The sequence below is a fragment of the Lontra canadensis genome, unplaced genomic scaffold (assembly GCF_010015895.1).
Source record: "Lontra canadensis isolate GAN:19392208 unplaced genomic scaffold, GSC_riverotter_1.0 scaffold12, whole genome shotgun sequence".
Lineage (NCBI taxonomy): Eukaryota > Metazoa > Chordata > Mammalia > Carnivora > Mustelidae > Lontra > Lontra canadensis.
The window spans coordinates 20,475,660-20,493,973 of NW_022631006.1; the positions used below are offsets into that span (position 1 = coordinate 20,475,660).

Here is an 18,314-nt window from a genome sequence, read left to right on the forward strand (position 1 = left end):
TTTAATATGGGACACTTCACAAATGTGTGTGTCATTTTTGCACAGGGTCCATGCTAATCTTCTCTGTATTGTTCCAATTTTAGTATATGTGCTGCTGAAGCAAGCACAAGTCTGCTTTTTTAAATACACAGGCCCCAGTTTTCATAATTACATCTGGCAGGATAGTCTGGTTTATGCTGTGATACTGAGAAGCTCCAAAAATCTTGGTTGTTTGGTACAATTAAGGTTTATTTCTTGCTCACACGAAACTTGTTGTGGGTCTGGATGGCTCACCAGGACTTCCCTCCCCTCCTTCCTCCTACCCCAATCCACTATAGTGACTCAGAAACATAGTCTACTTCTGAGCCCATGTTTTAGCTCTTCCAGTTCAACCTAAAGCGCCTTCCACTATTGCGGTGGCACCAGAGAGATCTGAGAATCACAAACAGCTTTACACTGCTGCAGCCCAGAAATGATTTGTCACTTTTGCCCACATAGCATTAGTCATAATCATCACATGACCCTGCCCACTTGCAAGGGCATCTGAGAAAAAGTCATCTGTGTATCTGACAGAAGAGAACAAGATATTGTTGAATGCTTACAATAGCTACATAATAAATCTGCATTATCTGTGTCTTCTATAGGCATAGAAACAGCCATTTGGAAATAGAACCACTTTTTCCAGATAGGTAACGGTGAGTGGGTGGGGAGGGGCATCAGGAGCCATCTTCCCTCAACATGCTGCTCCTTGGGCTTACCAAGGCAAAATACTCCATTTCTCCAGGTTTTCTTTTCTCTTCACCTTCACCACACAGGAGAATGTGAGGGTGTGGTCTAGGGGACAGGAAGGAGGAGGACACCCTCAATGAAGAAAGGAAAGAAGGAAGGGAGAAATAAAACCCAGAGGCTCCTCTTCACTCCCCCCACCTTGGGCTTTTCAAGTATCCTAAATCCTATTCCATTTCTTCTTCCCCCTACCCAAGCCCCCTCTTGCTCTTTATTCTTTTTCTTTTTTTTTTTTTTTTAATTTTATTTGTTTATTTGACAGAGAAAGAGAGAGCACAAGTAGGGGGAGGAGCAGGCAGAGGGAGAGAAGAAGCAGATTCTTCATTGAGCAGAGGGTCTGACACAGGGCTTCATCCAGGATCTTGGCATCATGACCTGAGCCAAAAGGCAGACACATAACCCACTGAGCCACCCAGGCGTCACGCCCCGCACCTCTGCTCTTTAATAAATGCCCAAGAAAGTTGGAATCTAGGGTTTCTTTTGAACATAGATGAATCTTATTATATTCTGTAAATATTGAAAGATTTGATATTAGCACCTATATGTAAATTTTTGCCTATCACTACACCATGGTAGTATAAGAGAAAAACACAGAGGAGATAATAGGCTTTTTTAAAATTACCTATTACCTTTTTGTCAGACTTTAATTGGATGAAATCTGCCCACAGTAAGGAAGGGAATTTTCTTTACTCGATCTGCAGATTCAAATGTTAATCTCATCCAGAAATACCTTCACAGAAAAACCCAGAATAGTGTTGGGCCAAATATCTGCACAACCCCAGTGGCTTAGTCAAGTTGACACATAAAATTAACCATCATATCTATTTTCCCATGGTTACAATAAGGAAAATCCCTAAGCAAATCCCAGTGGGTATATGATTAAGAGCGTCAAATGGAGAAAGCTATGAGAATCTGTTCTCTTCCACACTACTATATTTTCTGCCTTCCTAGCACAAAGGTATTAACCTTTATTAAATGAGTGAATTACTGGCAGAAGAAGAGTAGCTCTTTTAAATGCCGTAGAGACTTAAGGAGGAAGATGGAAAGACCAACTAGGACCTCCCTTCGAGTCTTTAATCCCCAGAGAATCTCACTCCCTCTTTTTGTCCCCACTCTGCCTGAGAACTCTATCATCCTGTTTATTATTTCAAAAAGAGAATGGCCCCTGAGTGCTAAAAAATGACTTAAAAACTTTGGGAACATGGGAGTTTTTAAACTGGGAAAAGGCCTTCTTATATTATTCATTATGGGAGAAGAATGTTACTCGTAATAGCATTTTCTAAGAGCCAGAGGCTGCTTATTTTCTACTCCATTTCCCATTGAGATAGGGAAACTGAAGGACCCCATAAAAGACTGCTTTTTTTGCTACCTCTACTCTTTTTTTAAGATCTTTTTATTTGAGAGAGAGAGAGAGAGAGAAAGAGAGAGAAAGCAGGAGCAGAGGGGAGAGGGAGAAGTAAGCCTCCCACTGATCAGGGAGCCCAACATGGGGCTCCAGCTCAGGACCCTGGGATCGTGACCTGAGCGGAAGGTAGACACGCAACTGACTGAGCCACCCAGGTCCCTTCTTTTTTTTTTTTTTTTTAATTAATTAATTTATTTAAGAGAGCGAAGTAGAGAGAGAGCATGGGGGTGGGGGATGGGGTGGAGTGAGGTGGGGGCAGACAGAGATGGGGAGAGAACCCCAAGCAGACTCACATGATGCAGTGATCACAACCTGAGCTGAAACCAAGAGTCAAATGCCCAGCAGATGGTACCACCCAGGAGCCCCTTGCTGCCTCTGTTTTTGCTAGGACTTGCCTACCGCCTCACACAGACCTTAACGTATTTCCTCCTTGTAAAGGTCAAGGGGTTAATGATTACTTTGGAGACTTCTGGCACAATGGAAAGCATCTAAGGTGACTGGGTGAGGTCATTATGAAAGTTTTCCAAGACCACTGACTCCTCGTATCTTGATGCCAAGACCCCTAGCTCCAGGGTATAAGTGACTTATGGAGGATACTTGAGCTCTCATCCTTGTTTTGTCCAAGGCTTGGTATGGCTGGGAGGGCACTGCTCTTAATTAAAAAAAAAAAAAAAAAAGACCCCAAGCAAAGACAAAAATCTCTCTTTTCTCCCAGAGTCTCCCAGAAATTCTACCTGTATCTTCTCTCTCTGTATATATCTCCAGTAAACTCTGCTCTCACTTCCTCTCAGCTTGTGTTTGATTTCTATCCTCCTTGAAGCCGAGGATCCTCCTGGCTCGTCCTCTGGGAATCCCTCTGGGTCCTCAGACTCAGCCAGCCTGCATCATCATTATATTTTACTGTAGTTCCAGAAATTTGGGGGAAAAAATTAGCTAGCCCACAAATGTAGGTTGGTAGTCCTACCACCTGCCTTCAGCTCAAAAAGGGGAATAAACAATGGGGACAGACTCCAATTAATTTTTTCAAAAGATTTTATTTCTCTGGGGCACCTGGATGGCTCTGTTGTTAAGTGTCTGCCTTCTACTCAGGTCATGATTCCAGGGTCCTGGAATCGAGCTCCACATCGCGCTCCCTGCTTGGCAGGAAGCCTACTTCTCCCTCTCCCACTCCCCCTGCTTGTGTTCCCTCTTTCACTGTGTATTTCTCTGTCAAGTAAACAAAATCTTTAAAAAAGGAAAAAGATTTCATTTCTTTATTTGACTGAGAGAGCAACAGCACAAGCAGGCCGAGCAGAATGGCAGGCAGAGAGAGGAGCAGCCGCCGGGATCATGACCTGAGCCTAACGCAGACATTTAATAGACTGAGCCACCCTGATACCCCTTAATGTTGTTTTTTTTTTTTTCACCTTTTCAGGTTTAATTCCAGGAAAACGATATATCTAAAATGGGGCCTTTTTTTTTTTTGTAAGATTTTATTTATTTATTTGACAGACAGAGATCACAAGTAGGCAGAGAGGCAGGCAGAGAGAAGGGGGAAGCAGGCTCCCTGCTGAGCAGAGAGCCCGATGAGGGGCTCGATCCCAGGACCCTGGGATCATGACTTGAGCCGAAGGCAGAGGCTTAACCCATTGAGCCACCCAGGTGCCCCTAAAATGGGACCTTTTGATGGAATTTTTTTTTTCTTTTGGACAAAGGTAAAATAGGCATTATAGCAGATAATACTTTCCTTAAATGACTATAATAGCTCTCATTCCACATGCTCTTTTTACAATATAACTAGTACTTCACCCATTAAGAAGTATAGTCTATGTCCTTTCCCCATAAATGTGGTGTTGGGGTTTTTTTTTTTTTTTTTTTTTGACTGCTTCAATAAAATAGTTGAACTGATCCTATGTGATTTCTGAGATTAGGCCATGGAAGTCAATATAATGCCTCCATTTGAAAGAGGACTTAAACTATCCTTCAAACTTCCTAAATAGGTTCTCCTTTCTAGCTTATTTCTTAACTCAAGCAAAAGACCCAATGGGCAGAGCATCCGCAGACAGAAACTGAAACTAACCCCTCAAGCAATAAGGACCGCCCTGAGCCAGCACGACCCTGTCTGTGGTTGGTATTAAGGTAGTAATTGACCTGACCTTCACTGTTAACCTACACATCCCTAGTATTGGCCTCACTGAAATAAATTCCTTTCTTGGTTACCACAACTCATTTCTCTGCCATAGGATTTGGGAAGTGGTGAGTGGTGGAACCTGGTTCGTTTGGGAGCCCTGGAGCCCTGTGCCCCAGCGACACCTTGTCCTCTTGGAAATCCGCATGGAGGGATGACCTAGAGGTATTCCCGGGCACCATCCCAGCTGGAGTCCCAACAGCTAGCATCAACCACCAAGATCTGTGAATGAACAAGCCTTACGATTCCAGACCATGGCCTTGATTTTGAGCTGGCCCAGCTTATGTCACGTGGTGCAGACAAGCTGTGCCACTGAGCCGTAACCAAACTGCGTATCTGTGAGCAAAATAAATGATTGTTGTTTTTTTAGGCTATTAAGTTTGCAATGACCAGACAAGTATAAATAACACTACCATAGACACTTAACATATATTTATCTCTTACACCTCTTATCACAATCTCTTACATCAATCTTAAATTCTCCTGTACTTGGTGAAAATGAGTAAGGGACAGGTGGGGCTAGGTAGGGAGAGATAGATAGGGGGCTCCATGGTCAGGCTCACAGAAATCCCCAAAATGCAGAAGTGTAAGGCAACCAGAGATAATGGAACAAACCAGACCACCCTGTCCTAGGCGTGTGTGTGTGCGCATGTGTGTATCTTTTTTTTTTTTTAATGATAGTCACCTGTGACCAACAAAGAATAACCAGACCCTAAAAAAAGAAGTAGGCCAAAAAAAAAAAAAAAAAAAGAAGTAAGCCATTAAAGATGTTATTACCAATCCTTACTCCAGCCAAGACATCACAAGACTGATACGGACAGAAGCTCCCTGGTCAGTTCTAAACAAAAGACTGCCAGCAACCCTGTCCAGACCCCCTCATTCCTAAGATCTTTTTTTTCTCTGTATCCTTGCTTAATAAATTTATTTATTTATTTGACAGAGAGAGAGAGAGAGAGAGCACACACAAATAGGAGGAGCAGGCTCTCTGCTGAGCAGGCAGTGCAATGCGGGGCTCCATCCCAGGACCCTGTGATGGATCATGACTTGAGCTAAAGACAGATGCTCAATTGACTGAGCCACCCAGGTTCACCTGCTCCATAAACTTCTATCGCTTTACTCACTCTCCTTTGTCTGTGAGATCCATCTGACTCCATGAGACAAGAACCTAGCTCTCCCACTTTAAAAAGTTCACATAGCACACGGCCATACTCAGGGCTCCTGGGTGGCTCAGTCAGTTAAGTGTCTACCTTTGGCTCAGGTCATGATCCTAGGGTCCTGGGATCAAGCCTGAACATGGGGCTCCTTGCTTAGCAGTGAGCCTTCTTCTCCCTCTGCCTACCACTCCCCCTTCTTTTGTTCTCTCAAATGAATAAGTAGACTATTGCCCCCCCCCAAAAAAAAACCACAAAGAAATCATGCTACTCTCTTCCTATTCCTTGGTCTTATATTTTCCCAATGCAATCCACCCTCAAGTCTGGGAATCATGGTGACCTCAGCTCATCAGGTTACTTCTTTTTTTCTTTTTCTTTTCTTCTTTCTTTCTTTCATTCAGATTATTTATTTATTTATTAGAGAATGAGAGAGAGAGAAGGAACAGAGGGAGAGGGACAACCAGACTCATCGCCGAGTGCAGAAACTAATGCAGAACTTGATCTCAGGACTTTGAGAGCACGACCTGAGCCCAAATTGAGGCACACAGGCAGCCCTCAATTCAACCAACTGAGCCCATCCCTCAAGTCAATTCTTGATTCTACTAACCCTATACGCTAACACTGTCATCACCTAGATCCCAAGACCTGATCTTCACTGCTCACCTGTTTTTAACCACCAATCTTTGTCCCGTAGTTTTCCTTAAGCTCTTAACTCAAGCAAAAGACCCTATACACATAGCATCCTGTGATGGAAACTGAAACTACCCCTCAAGCAATAATAACTGCCCTGACAAAGAGCTGGCCTAGACCACCCAGACCTGCTTGGGCTTAACCTTGACTCATTCCTGTGGAAATGGACCATGATGTGACCCACAGAGTGACCAATAGTTACCCTTATATTATTATTATTATTATTATTATCATCATCATTTACCCTTACCTCATTTTAATACTAAAATCTCCACCCAAGGAGCAGCACAAGCCTCATTTACATAACATATAGTGTATGTATAGGTGTGTTTTCTTGAGGTGCATGTGAGATCTTATGCCCACCTCTACATGTAACAGTAAGGCGCCCTTATCTAAATATTTATCCTAACCCTAGATACAAAGAACCCATTCTTCCTTGCTTGGGAGCCATGGCTTTGGAAGTTATTCCCCATGATTTCCTTATTTGCAGCAAATAAAGTTTCCTTTGTGTGACAACTCACCTGGTATAGTTCCTGATGCAGGAAAGAACCTCAGGGTTCTTTCTTGAGACATTTTTGGTGTAAAAAGGTGGTTTTATTAAAGCACGGGACAGGACCTATGGGCAGATAGAGCCATACTGGGCTCAAGAGAAGTGGACCATTATATACTTTCAAGTCGGGAGGGGGTTAGGGATAGCCTAAGTCTCTAAGGAATTTGGAAGCAAGGTTTCAGGGACCTAGAGGGGTCTAGTCAGTTATTGGGAAAATGTCATTTATTACTGTGTAATAAAACCTTAGTAATGAGAACTTTCAGATATATGTCAGTGGTTCATATGCTTGGCGGCTGATTGCCAACATGTATCTTTGGGAGTTTGGGGATAAAGAAAATTTTTAAAGGAATTTTTTTTAAAAATATTTTATTTATTGACAGAGATCACAAGTAGGCAGAGAGGCAGGCAAAGAGAGAAAGGAGGAGGAGGCAGGCTTCCTGCTGAGCAGAGAGCCCCATGTGGGACTTGATTCCAGGACCCTGAGATCATGACCCGAGCTGAAGGTAGAGGCTTTAACCCACTGAGCCACCCAGGCGCCCCTAAAGGTATTTTTATAAGTTAAAGTAGACTTACAGGATTCTGGGGTGGGGGAAATCGGGCTAGGATTGTCTTTTACCCTTAGCAAAGTCGAAATGTCATTCTGCCTGTTTTAAGGACTTGTCAGTGGGCTGTAGGTAGTCAGAAAATCTAGTAATTTTTTTTTCTGCTTTTGTTTCCCACATCAGTTCCTATCTGTGACTCACTAAGGAACTAAGGTTAGTTTGGTTACAATACCAATCTAGGGGTTGTAGAGAATTTACTGGTTTCTCTTTCAGAATAAAAAAATGAAAGATTTCTTGCTTTATTAAACCCTTTACATCTACAAAATTGACTCTTTTCTGCATCTTTTTTTTGGTTAAGATTTTTAAAATTTATTTGTTGGTCAGGGGGTGGGTGGGGAGAGTGTACAAGCAGGGGGAGCTGCAGGCAGAAGGAGAAGCAGGCTCCCTGGGGAGCAAGGAGCCAGATATGTGACCTGAGCAGAAGGCAGATGCTTAACTGACTGAGCCACCCAGGCATCCCTGTTTCCTAAAACTTTATTCCAGCTCTTCGTGGCAGTTTTAAATAAGCAGTGGCAGGTAAAGAGGTATTTTTACAACTGTTATTAAACAACTCATTTACGCACATTCTTCCTCAACCTTTCCTAAAGGAATGTGCTGGGTGTTGGTGAATGACTACTACATTTTGTTTTGTAATGATTATAGTGCAAAGGGTTTGAAAAATATGTTTGGACACTAAGAACTAATTTTAAACACTGGAAATGGGCTTTTAAAAAAAATACACAATTGCTCAGTAATTCTGATGTAGGAAACAAAGGCAGAAGGAAATCTAGCTAAAATTAAATGTCCTTATAACCGTAGCCCATTGACAAATAGCTGAGGAAGGCAGAATATGATGTTCCTCCAGGAACCACCCAAATGTCTAAATGTAAAAACCCTGGTAGAGGGAAAATAACTTTGGTTTGACAGTAGCAAGGCCTTGGGTATCCTGTGAGTCTTCTTTAGTGTAAAGAAAATCCTTTTGGAACTTCCTTTAACCTTTGCTTCTTCCAACCTCAAAGTACATAATCAATTGCTCCTCACAGTCCTGGGGCAGCAGCCCAAGGTCCTGTCCCTGTGCTTTAATAAAACCACCATTTTGCACGGAAGCCAACTTAAGAATTCTTTCTTGGCAGTGGGCTCTGGACCCCAAGAATACCAACATTACAAAACTACATCATCTTGCCTCTCCTCTTTTTATGGGCTCTGAAATGTTTAAAGTAACTTCTTACACGGAGATTATGTGCAGATACTCTGCGAACCCAAAAATATACAAGACATGGAGGGACTTTTTGCTCTTTAAAGACTAAATGTCCAGACGCCTGGGTGGCTCAGTTGGTTGGATGACTGCCTTCCGCTCGGGTCATGATCCCGGAGTCCCAGGGATTGAGTCCCGCATCGAGCTCCCGGCTCCATAGGGAGTCTACTTTTCCTTCTGACCTTCTCCTCGCTCATGCTCTCTCTCACTGCCTCTCTCTCAAATAAATAAATAAAATCTTTAAAATATATATATATATTTAAAAAAATAACTGTCTAAAGACTAAATGTCTTGTACAGTGTAAGTGAAATAGTCATATTGTAGCAGGATCAGCCTTGAGACCACCAAGAACTTTGATTTTGGTAAAAAAATTTTTTTTTTTAAAATAATCTCCACATCCAACATGGGGCTGTAACTCATAAGCCCAAGATCAAGAGTCCCGTGCTTTACTGACTGGGCCAGCCAGGTGCCCCAAGAAATTTTATAATTCAATTCTTGAGAGTTATTATTCAGGGACCTAATGTGATCAGTCAGTATGTTCAAGTCCTTTACCAACTCATTCACTAATGAAAAAGAAACCCGTTTCCACAGCCTCAAACCAGCAGCACAACTTTGTCTTTTCCTGTCTCATTTCTCCTTTTCTCCGGATCCTTTCTCTGGATGCACTACATGTTCCTTTTACTACTCAGCTACTCTCCCAGCTTCCCAACTTTCTGCATCCGCAGGCAGAAAGTTGCTCCCTCCCCAAGCATTCATTCTTCGGATGCACCAGGCTTGGGCTGTACTGTATGCCTTTTTGAAATGAGACTCAGTAAAAAGGTCCAGAAAACCGTGCACCGGAGTCCTAAATTTTATCTTTCACCTTCAGATATACCCAAGGAGTCACTGAGGGGCCAAAAACTGGGATACCTGCTCAGGTGACAGCTTAGTGTAATTATAAGCCTCTCAGGCAGCCTCTGCCGAAGTGATAAGGGTCAGTGACCACAGGAGTAAATGAAGCTAAGCCGGAGAAGCGACTTGATCGCAACCACTGCAGCTAACTCATGACCCCTTGCGCCTCCCACGCTTCCCACGCTCCAGCCTCGGCAGTCGCGCCTAGAAAGTCCAATATGGCGCCATCCCCGGGGCCTCAGGGGCGTGGGGGGGGGCGGAGCGTGCGCGTCACGTGACCTCCGCCCCCGCCCCCTCCGCGGGCAGCGCTCCATTCCCCTGCTCCCGGGGCGCGCCGGCATTCGGGAGGTACGCACACCGTGCCCTACCCCTTTAGGGGCTCGTCCGTTGTCCCCGCGCGTCCGCTAGCGTCTCTCCCCGCAGCAAAGGCCCGAGCAGGGCCAGGAAAGGGGGCGCTAGGCGGTGCAGAGGCAAAGGGGCTGCAGAACTGTGTCACTGCCGCTGACACCAAGGCGGGAGGTCGGAGCCCCGCGCTAGATGCTGGGCCGGAGGAGACCGCGCGGGCGTCCTAGGGGACCGCTAGGCGCTGAGGGGCGAGGCTGTTGCGGAGGTTCAGGGCGTTCCGGCCAGATCGTAGGTGCCGTCGGGGACTCGGGGGTCCCCTCGGAGCTCCGGTCACTTGCCTTGGGCGTTTCACAGGTTTCCCATCGCCATCCAGCCCCTCAAATCCAGTAGGATTGAAAAACGGCCTCAGCTAAATGTTCTCTTCCTTCTGAGGAGAGGGGTCGAGCCCGTCAGCGGGAGGGGACTCGAAAGGGATGGCCCGGCCCTCGGGGGTTGAAAGGAGCAGAGGTTGAAGAGTGCGGCGGGAGCGGGGGGGCGCCCTCCTTGACTATCAGATGCCTCCTGTGTTTCCATCTCTGCGGAGTGGGCTTGGCGGCGCTGACTACCCTGCAGGAGGGACGGACGCGGCTCCGCCAGCTCTGACCATGCCGCCTCCATGTGGCTGCTGAAGGGGACCCAGGAGGGAACCGGCTTGGGGCGCAGCCTCGCCCTCTTCCCTCCCCGCCTCCCAGGCGACGGGGCTGGCGATGTGGAGACGTGAGGAGACCCGCGGCTGCCCCGGGTTCTCCAGGACTCCGCGAGGCGCCCGCGCGTTCCACCGCACCCGGGGCAGGGGAGACCCAGGCGGGGCTCCGTGGTGGGCGGACGGGCGGGCGACGAGCAGAGCCGGAACCCCTTCCTCGCCATGGGGCACAACGGCAGCTGGTTCTCCCGGAACGCCAGCGAGCCGCTCAACGCATCGGGCGCGGAGCCTGGGGGCGCCAACCGCAGCGCGCTCGGGGAGTTTGGCGAGGCTCAGCTCTACCGCCAGTTCACCACCACGGTGCAGGTCGTCATCTTCATAGGCTCGCTGCTCGGTAAGCCGCTCGCGGGGGCGCCTCCGGGGTGGGCTTCCCCGAGCACACAAGCTCGGAGAGGGCACGGGATCGGGGGCCGCCGGAGCCGTGGTGGGTTTCGGGGTGCCTTGCAAAGTGGAAATGGTGGGTTTAAGAAAGCGGGGGTAACTGCGGGGAAGTTAAACAGGGACGGTCCACTCCAGCCCCCGAGCTGGAAGCAGAAGAGTTCTGGAAGGGCTTCCTCTGGTTCCGAGGACCGTGCGTGGTATAGGCGGAGGTCCGCCTCTGGAGCAGCCCTGGCGGGACCCTTGGTAATGCGCATAACCCTGCCCAACAAGCATTCCTCACCTCCTGGGTGCCAGGTCGGTGCGCTGGTCCGAGCTCCTGTTTACAAATATCGAGGAACAAAGATTGTTTTGTTACTGATGATTGATGTGTTTTGCACTCCCATCTATTCCCTATATATAAAAAAAAATTATTTGAAAGAGCCTTATTTTGCGCGTTTTAGGGCTTGCTGCTTCGGAACACCGACCTGCTTGCTGGTAAACAATCCTGTGGAGAGTTAAACTCTGTTGCCTTCTGATCTTTTTAGAAACCCCAGACAAATCCCAGCATATTTCTCTACCTTTGTTTCGTCTGATGTACAAAATATACAGATTTAGGTATATTTGTTCAACGAACTGAAATGAGTGGTTGGTTAATAAAAATGTTTGTCCACTAGCATGAGAATTACCTGTACTTCTAGTGGGTACTCTTTAAATGATAAATGATAACAGTGATCGTTTCAGTGGAGGTTAGTTGAACATGTATATTACTTGTAAATATGTGACTTCCCTTCAGATGTAAATTTTCTGACATGGCGTTTAAATGGATGTAAAAAGATGTGTGACATTGTGGTCAAGAGCAGTCTTAAAATTTCAAAGTAGGAATAGGTTTTTTGCAGACACCTGTGAATTTCCATGGAAATCAAGATAAGTGATCTCAAAAAGACTGGAAAAATTTTAAATGTTTGGAATTTCCCTTCATAATTTTTCTAGTTGTAATCATCCTGTCCCACTGTTTCATACTGATTTTCCACTTTTTGTCATGAGGGCATGTTCAGGAGTAGACATCAGTGTGGCTGTGTCTAAGTGTGTGTGTGTGTGTGTGTGTGTGAGAGAGAGAGAGAGAGAGAGAGAGAATGTTTTTATGAGAATGATAAGTGCACATTAACAAAGCAAATGCTTGTGTATCAAATATTTTCAGTATTCATTTAACAAACACTGAACACCTACTAGGTACCATGCACAATGAATTGTAGATTATTGGGATTTAAATGCTAGTGTTGTCACATTTAGTTGAAGTGTGGATTATTGGGGAGAGTAGAAGTGACTGCACTTTTATTTCTGCAGGGTTTTTACTAAATATATACATGTGTATCTGTACACACACACATATTTGTTTTGTTTTCCCTGTTGGGAACTCTAACCATGAAGAAAGATGATGTTGGGAGAAATTTTCCTGCAGTTTGACTCCATGATTTTGAGTACTACTGAAATAGAAAACAGAAAGTATGTAATGGCATAGCAAATAGTGCACACTTAATGTTAGTTTTGCTTCTGGTGTACCATCTATTTTTGTAAATTGCATTTGATTCAAGAATTGCTAGGTTGGGGTGTCCAGGTGGGTCATTTGGTTAAGATCTGACACTTGATCCCAGCTCAGGTCTTGGTATCAGGGTGGTGAGTTAAAGCCCCATGTTGGTGGGCAAAGAGCCTTATTTTTAAAATTTTTATTAAAAATTTTTTTTAGAGATTTTATTTATTTATTTGAGTGAGCGGGATCACGAGCTGGGGGAACGGTAGAGGGAGAAGCAGGACTCTCCACTGAGCTGGGAACCTGATGAAGTTGATCCCAGAACCTTGGGATCATGCATGACCTATGCCAAAGGCAGACACGCTTAAAGGACTGAGCCACCCAGGCACCCAGGTGTAGAGCCTTCTTTAAAAAAAAGAAAAAGAAAAAAGAAAAGAAAAAGGAATTTCTAGGTAAATCTGCCCTTATTTCAACTCTTTTTCCTCACAGTGGTTTAATTGACAGGAAATAACTGTTCTTGTGGGTTTTCCCCAGGAGGAAACTGATTTTCCTCTTGATTGTTAGTTATGCCTGGCTTGGCTAAGGAGGACATATTTTCTCCCTTCCACATTACTTGGCCCTCCTAAGAGAGAATTCCATTTGCTCCTTTTTCTTTTCAGAAAAAGTATAAATACAGTTAAATTTCTTGAAATCAAAAGTCAGAGAACTTGCGCAAAAGGAAAGACAACGCGGGGCGCCTGGGTGGCTGTCAGTTAAGTGTCTGATTCCTCATTTCTGCCTAGGTCATGACCTCAAGGTCCTGGGGTGGAGCTCCACCTTGAGCTGTGCACTCAGTGGGAGTCTGCTTGTCCCTCTGCACTCCTCAAATAAATAAATAAGTAAATAACATCTTCCAAAGGAAAGGCATTTCAGGTTTCCTTAAAATATTAGCTGAATCATAACATTGCCTTGTGTACTTATTTACTGGTATTCTTGATTCATTGTTTTTGAGGATTTGACCTGTATAAACAACTGTGTAGTTGAATCCTCCTGGTGATGCTAGCTGAGGCTTAGAGCTTAAGTGGCAAAGCCGTGTACAGTCAGTTGCAAGGCAAGTAACCTTGGGAAGCATAGTTTCATGAAAGGCCCCTCCCTCCTCCAAGAGAAAACTCACAGATTAGGAATAAAAGAAAAACGTTTATTATGGAAGAATCCTTAAGGCTGAAAAGTAAATGGAGGATGGAATAGTATCTAGAACAGCATGTAATGCTGATTCAATCTGCTTGTTAATCATATCTGCAAACATAGACAAATGAGTTTTTCTTCTTTTTTTTTTCCTTTAAACAAACTCAAACATACTTCCTAGATTGCCTAACTAGATTTTTTTTTCAATAGAATTTTCAAAGGCCAACTGTTATGTGAAAATAATTCCTTTATATTATTGTTGTTTTACAGTCTTTTTTGGAAACTTTTAGAGCCCTGCTGTATGAGGAAAAAGCCCAACTTGGGATGACTATAATATTCCAGCCACAAGGAACATTAATTGCTTTCAGAATGAACTCCTGAATTATATATAATACTCTTCAAATAATGCCTTTTGAGGCTTTGTGTAAACTAGTGTTTCTCAGCCTTTTTTTTTTTTTTAATTTTACAAAGATTTTATTTATTTGAGAGAGAGTGCACAGAGGGAGAGTGAGTGGGAGAAGCAGGTTTCCTGCTTAGTAGGGAGCCCAGTATGGGGGCTCAATCCTAAGACCCCAGTACCATAACCCAGACTGAAGGTAGACACTCAACTGAGTCAGGCACCCAGGCACCCCCTCAGCCTTCTTTATTTAATATCTTGGGATATCTGAAGATATGCTCTAGATCTTGAAAGAGTAAAATAATATATATATATACACACACACACACACACACATATACACATATATATATATATTTTTTTTTTCTTTTTAAGATTTTATTTATTTGACAGAGAGAGCACGCACAAACGGGGGCAGAGGGAGAAGGAGAAGCAGGGTTCCTGCAGAGCAGGGAGCCCAATGCGGGTCTGTCTCTGTCCCAGGACCCCGGGATCATGACCTAGGCTGAAGGCACACGTTTAACCAACTGAGCCACCCACCCAGGCCCTGATGGGGTCAAGATAATTTATAGATTTCCCTTTAGTAAGTATATGGCACACAACACTCTTAATAGTGAACAGTGTAAAATTAAAAACTCAGTAAGATTTGGAATCATCATTTACAATAAGTAACTCCTCAGAGTTGATCTTCTCTCCCTTTTTGCCACTCCTTTGGGATTCACACTGCAAGTGCTTGGAAAGATGGGCCCCCTCTGGTGCTTTCACGTGACAAAGGTCAGTGGCTGTTACAAAGCCTGTTACCTCTAGTCTCCCCCACTGCATAAATTGCCTGTCATCTGTGCTTGTTATCATTGGAGGAATTTAGGGGGTTTTTGTAAAGGAACCTGCTCTTATTTAAAGAAAATGAGTATTGTTGACAATAGCCAACAAATTATGTATCTTTCCTCATCAGTGATCTATAGTATGAAATTGATGACCCTAAGTAAAGGTCCATCTTGTCTGTGGCCTGATTCCTCCAGCAGTGATTACTGAAGTATTCATTTCAAAGGATATAGGGGGAACTATCTTACTGAATTAATCTGACAGATAATATGGATAAACACCATTTTTGCTCATGATTTTTTTTTTTAAGATTTTATTTATTTGTGAGAGAGAGGGAGAGAAGGTGGGAGAGGGAGAAGCAGGCTCCCTGCTGAGCTGGAAGACTGCCTCAGGGCTCGGGGCTGGATCCCAGGATCCTGGGATCATGACCTGAGCCAAAGGCAGACGATTCACAGACTGAGCCACCCAGGCATCCCAAGTTGTAAGCATTCTGTATATATTCTGAACACTAGATTCTTATTGATACATGATTGGCAAAAATGTTGTCCCATTCTGTGGATTGTCTTTTCATTTTATTGCTGATTTCCTTTTTAAAACCACAGAGGTTTTAAATTTTAATGTTGATTTATCTAAAATTCTTTGATGTTGCTTATGCTTTTGGTATCCTATCTAAGAAAGCACTGCCTAATTCAAGATGATGAAGATATATTCTTATGTTTTCTTCTAAGAGATTAATAGTTTTAACTCAGCAGTTAGGTCTTTGATCCATGTATGTTAATATTTGTACATAGTATGAACTAGGGGCCTAAATTGATTATTTGTGGATATGTGGATAGCAGGTGTCTCAGCATCATTTGTTGAGAATACTTTTCTTTCCTCCATTGAATTATCTTGGCACTCTTATTGGTCCTGGTAAAACTTTGGACACCACTGCTCCATTGAAGGATTTTCATAAACCTTTGACAAGGAGTAAATAAAAGGAAAATGAATCTTTTTCTCCACTGGTGCTTATACTTTATGTGCTTTAAAAACAATCTGGAAACAGAGGCATGAAGATCAATGATTAATGTCTAATGTATTAAGAGACTTACTTGCAATATAATCAGGTAATTGCTTTTTTCTCGGTTTCTTAGATTCTTCCACCTAGACTGGCAGTTAGGTCCCTTTTCGTGTGTTCTTATATGGCTTTGTCTCTGTTAAGGCTCAGTCATTGGTAATTTCTGGGGTGTTAATTATCTGGCTTTATTGTAACTCTGCTACATTAATATTGTTTCTAACAGGAATTGCTCATCTAAAAAAACTAACCTAGAAATATTTAAAACAATTTCACCTTTACAAATGTTCCAATAGCTGTGAGCCCACTGGGACAAGAAGACAGATTGAAAGTTAAGTCCATCATTTTGTTTTTCTTTTATTAAAAACAATTTTTTTTAAAGATTTATTTATTTGACAGAGAGCACAGGCAGGGGGAATGGCAGGCAGAGGGAGAGGGAGAAGCAGGGGGCTCCATCCCAAGACTATGGGATCATGACCTGAGCAGAAGGGAGATGCTTAACCAGCTGAGCCACCCAGGCACCCCTTTAATTTATTTTAATTAATTTTTAAAAAAGATTTTATTTATTCATTTGACAGATCACAGGTAGGCAGAGAAGCAGGCAGAGAGAGAGAGAGAGAGAGAGAGAGAGGAGAGGAAGCAGGCTGACTGCTGAGCAGAGAGCCTGATGAGGGCCTCGATCCCAGGACCCTGGGATCATAACCTGAGCTGAAGGCAGAGGCTTTAACCCACTGAGCCACCCAGGTGTCCCTTTTTTAATTTTTTAGTAATCACTATACCCAGCGTGGGGCTTGAATTCTTTTTTTTTTTTTTTTGAAAGATTTTATTTATTTATTTGACAGGGACAGATCACAAGTAGGCAGAGAGGCAGGCAGAGAGAGAGAGAGGGAGAGAGGAGGAAGCAGGCTCCCTGCCGAGCAGAGAGACAGATGCGGGACTCGATCCCAGGATCCTGGGATCATGACCTGAGCTGAAGACAGAGGCTTTAACCCACTGAGCCACCCAGGCGCCCCTTGAATTCTTGATCCAAAGATAAAAAGAGTCATGCTCTAGTGACTGAGCCAGCCAGGTGCTTCTGTTTTGTTTTTCCTTTTACCTGGTCCTGTTTTATCCTGGACCTTAATCTTCAGTATAGTTCTACTGAAATACAGAATTCCTTTGCTTAGAATTAGAAATGTAACCTTTGCAAGGACCCCCTTCCCAATCAGATCAATTCTTATATGGTGTTAAAATCTTAAATGTGTTGATAGTTAAGGTATTTTTGATGCTGGGGGTCAAAGCAACTAATTTCTTGGCTGGAATTTTCATACTTCGTTACTTTTTTTTTTTTGCTTTGCAGTTCTTGGCTCTCAACGTCCATGGTTCTCCTAGAGATACTCTCTTACATTACTGGGTGAGATTTTGTAGAATGGGAGGAAATTCTCAAAACAGGAACAAACTGATATGGCTCTGTTTTTAATCTGGGATGCCTGAGTCTGAAACTCTCTCTTTATATAGAGTTTACCGAAGAGTTTATCTACATGTCACATTTCTGGAAAAGCCATTTAGATTAAGTAGTGACTGGAAGTTTTTGTGAAAATGATTTCATTGTCAAGGAACTTCTATATTGGTTGGATGAAAAATCTTTATTAGTTATATAGCACAAAAACTGAGAGAAGTTTATGGCTAGACTGGAAGGTAGGAGTGACTGGAGGTAAAACCTGGAAGTAAGGATTTAACCCAGGGAAATCTAAAAAATGAAACTATGCAAAAAAAATCAACCCCCATTTTTAAAGTTTTTATGTTCTTGTGTTCATTCCATCTCTTCTCAGATACCTCAGTTTCTTATTGTCCTTTCGGATGCCTAGTGACCACCTTATTCTGAGGTGTTTACTTGAATCCTCTCTTGCAAATTTAACAGTATCTGTATTCCATTCCCATCCTGGCGGAAAGCTAAACAGGCAGCAAATCACTTTAGATGTAGAGGCTAACAGATGTAAATGTGCGAATATATTTTACTTTTTTAAGATGTTTACTGTCTTCAGCAAAAAGAGTGACTAAACTGAGTATTTCATGTACTTGACAGATGATGATGGGAAATGGGTAAGGCAGATCTTTTAGGAACCGCTAGTCACATCGCACAGACAAGCCTATTGCGCATAAGGCATTTAGAAAAGTTGAGGGCGTAAGCACACATCTGGCACATAAAGGAGTAGTTTCAGTTGATACTAGTGTCTCGTTTTTTCTTTATGGTTTTAATTCCCTCTTTTATTTCTTTCATGAGTTTAAACATGCTGTTTTGGATTGTTCCTTTGAAGTGTTTATTTTGTCTGTTGATTCTCTCTGGTGGTGGATCATTTCCTTGTGTGTGTGTACGTTTTTGAGTGGGAGTCCATCTTCATTTTCTACAGCATTCTGTGAGATCTTGGCTGTAGAACCGGCTTCCGGACCAGTTTCACATTGGCTTT

The 18,314-nt window shown here is 43.5% G+C and overlaps 1 protein-coding gene and 1 non-coding gene across 3 annotated transcripts in view; one reads left to right on the forward strand and one right to left on the reverse strand.

Annotated features, from left to right (window-relative positions):
• Positions 1-107, reverse strand: LOC116867566. The gene has a single exon (XR_004382615.1). It is a non-coding gene; the product is annotated as a U6 spliceosomal RNA (small nuclear RNA).
• A 10,479-nt stretch (positions 108-10,586) lies between these two features.
• The window catches only part of GPR176 (G protein-coupled receptor 176), a 130,858-nt gene continuing 123,130 nt past the window's right edge, over positions 10,587-18,314 (forward strand). For both annotated transcript variants that reach the window (XM_032856874.1, XM_032856875.1), the window contains exon 1: positions 10,587-10,876. In XM_032856874.1, the coding sequence (XP_032712765.1) occupies positions 10,705-10,876 (172 nt within the window). In that variant the 5' untranslated portion in view covers positions 10,587-10,704. The remainder of the gene's footprint in view (positions 10,877-18,314) is intronic.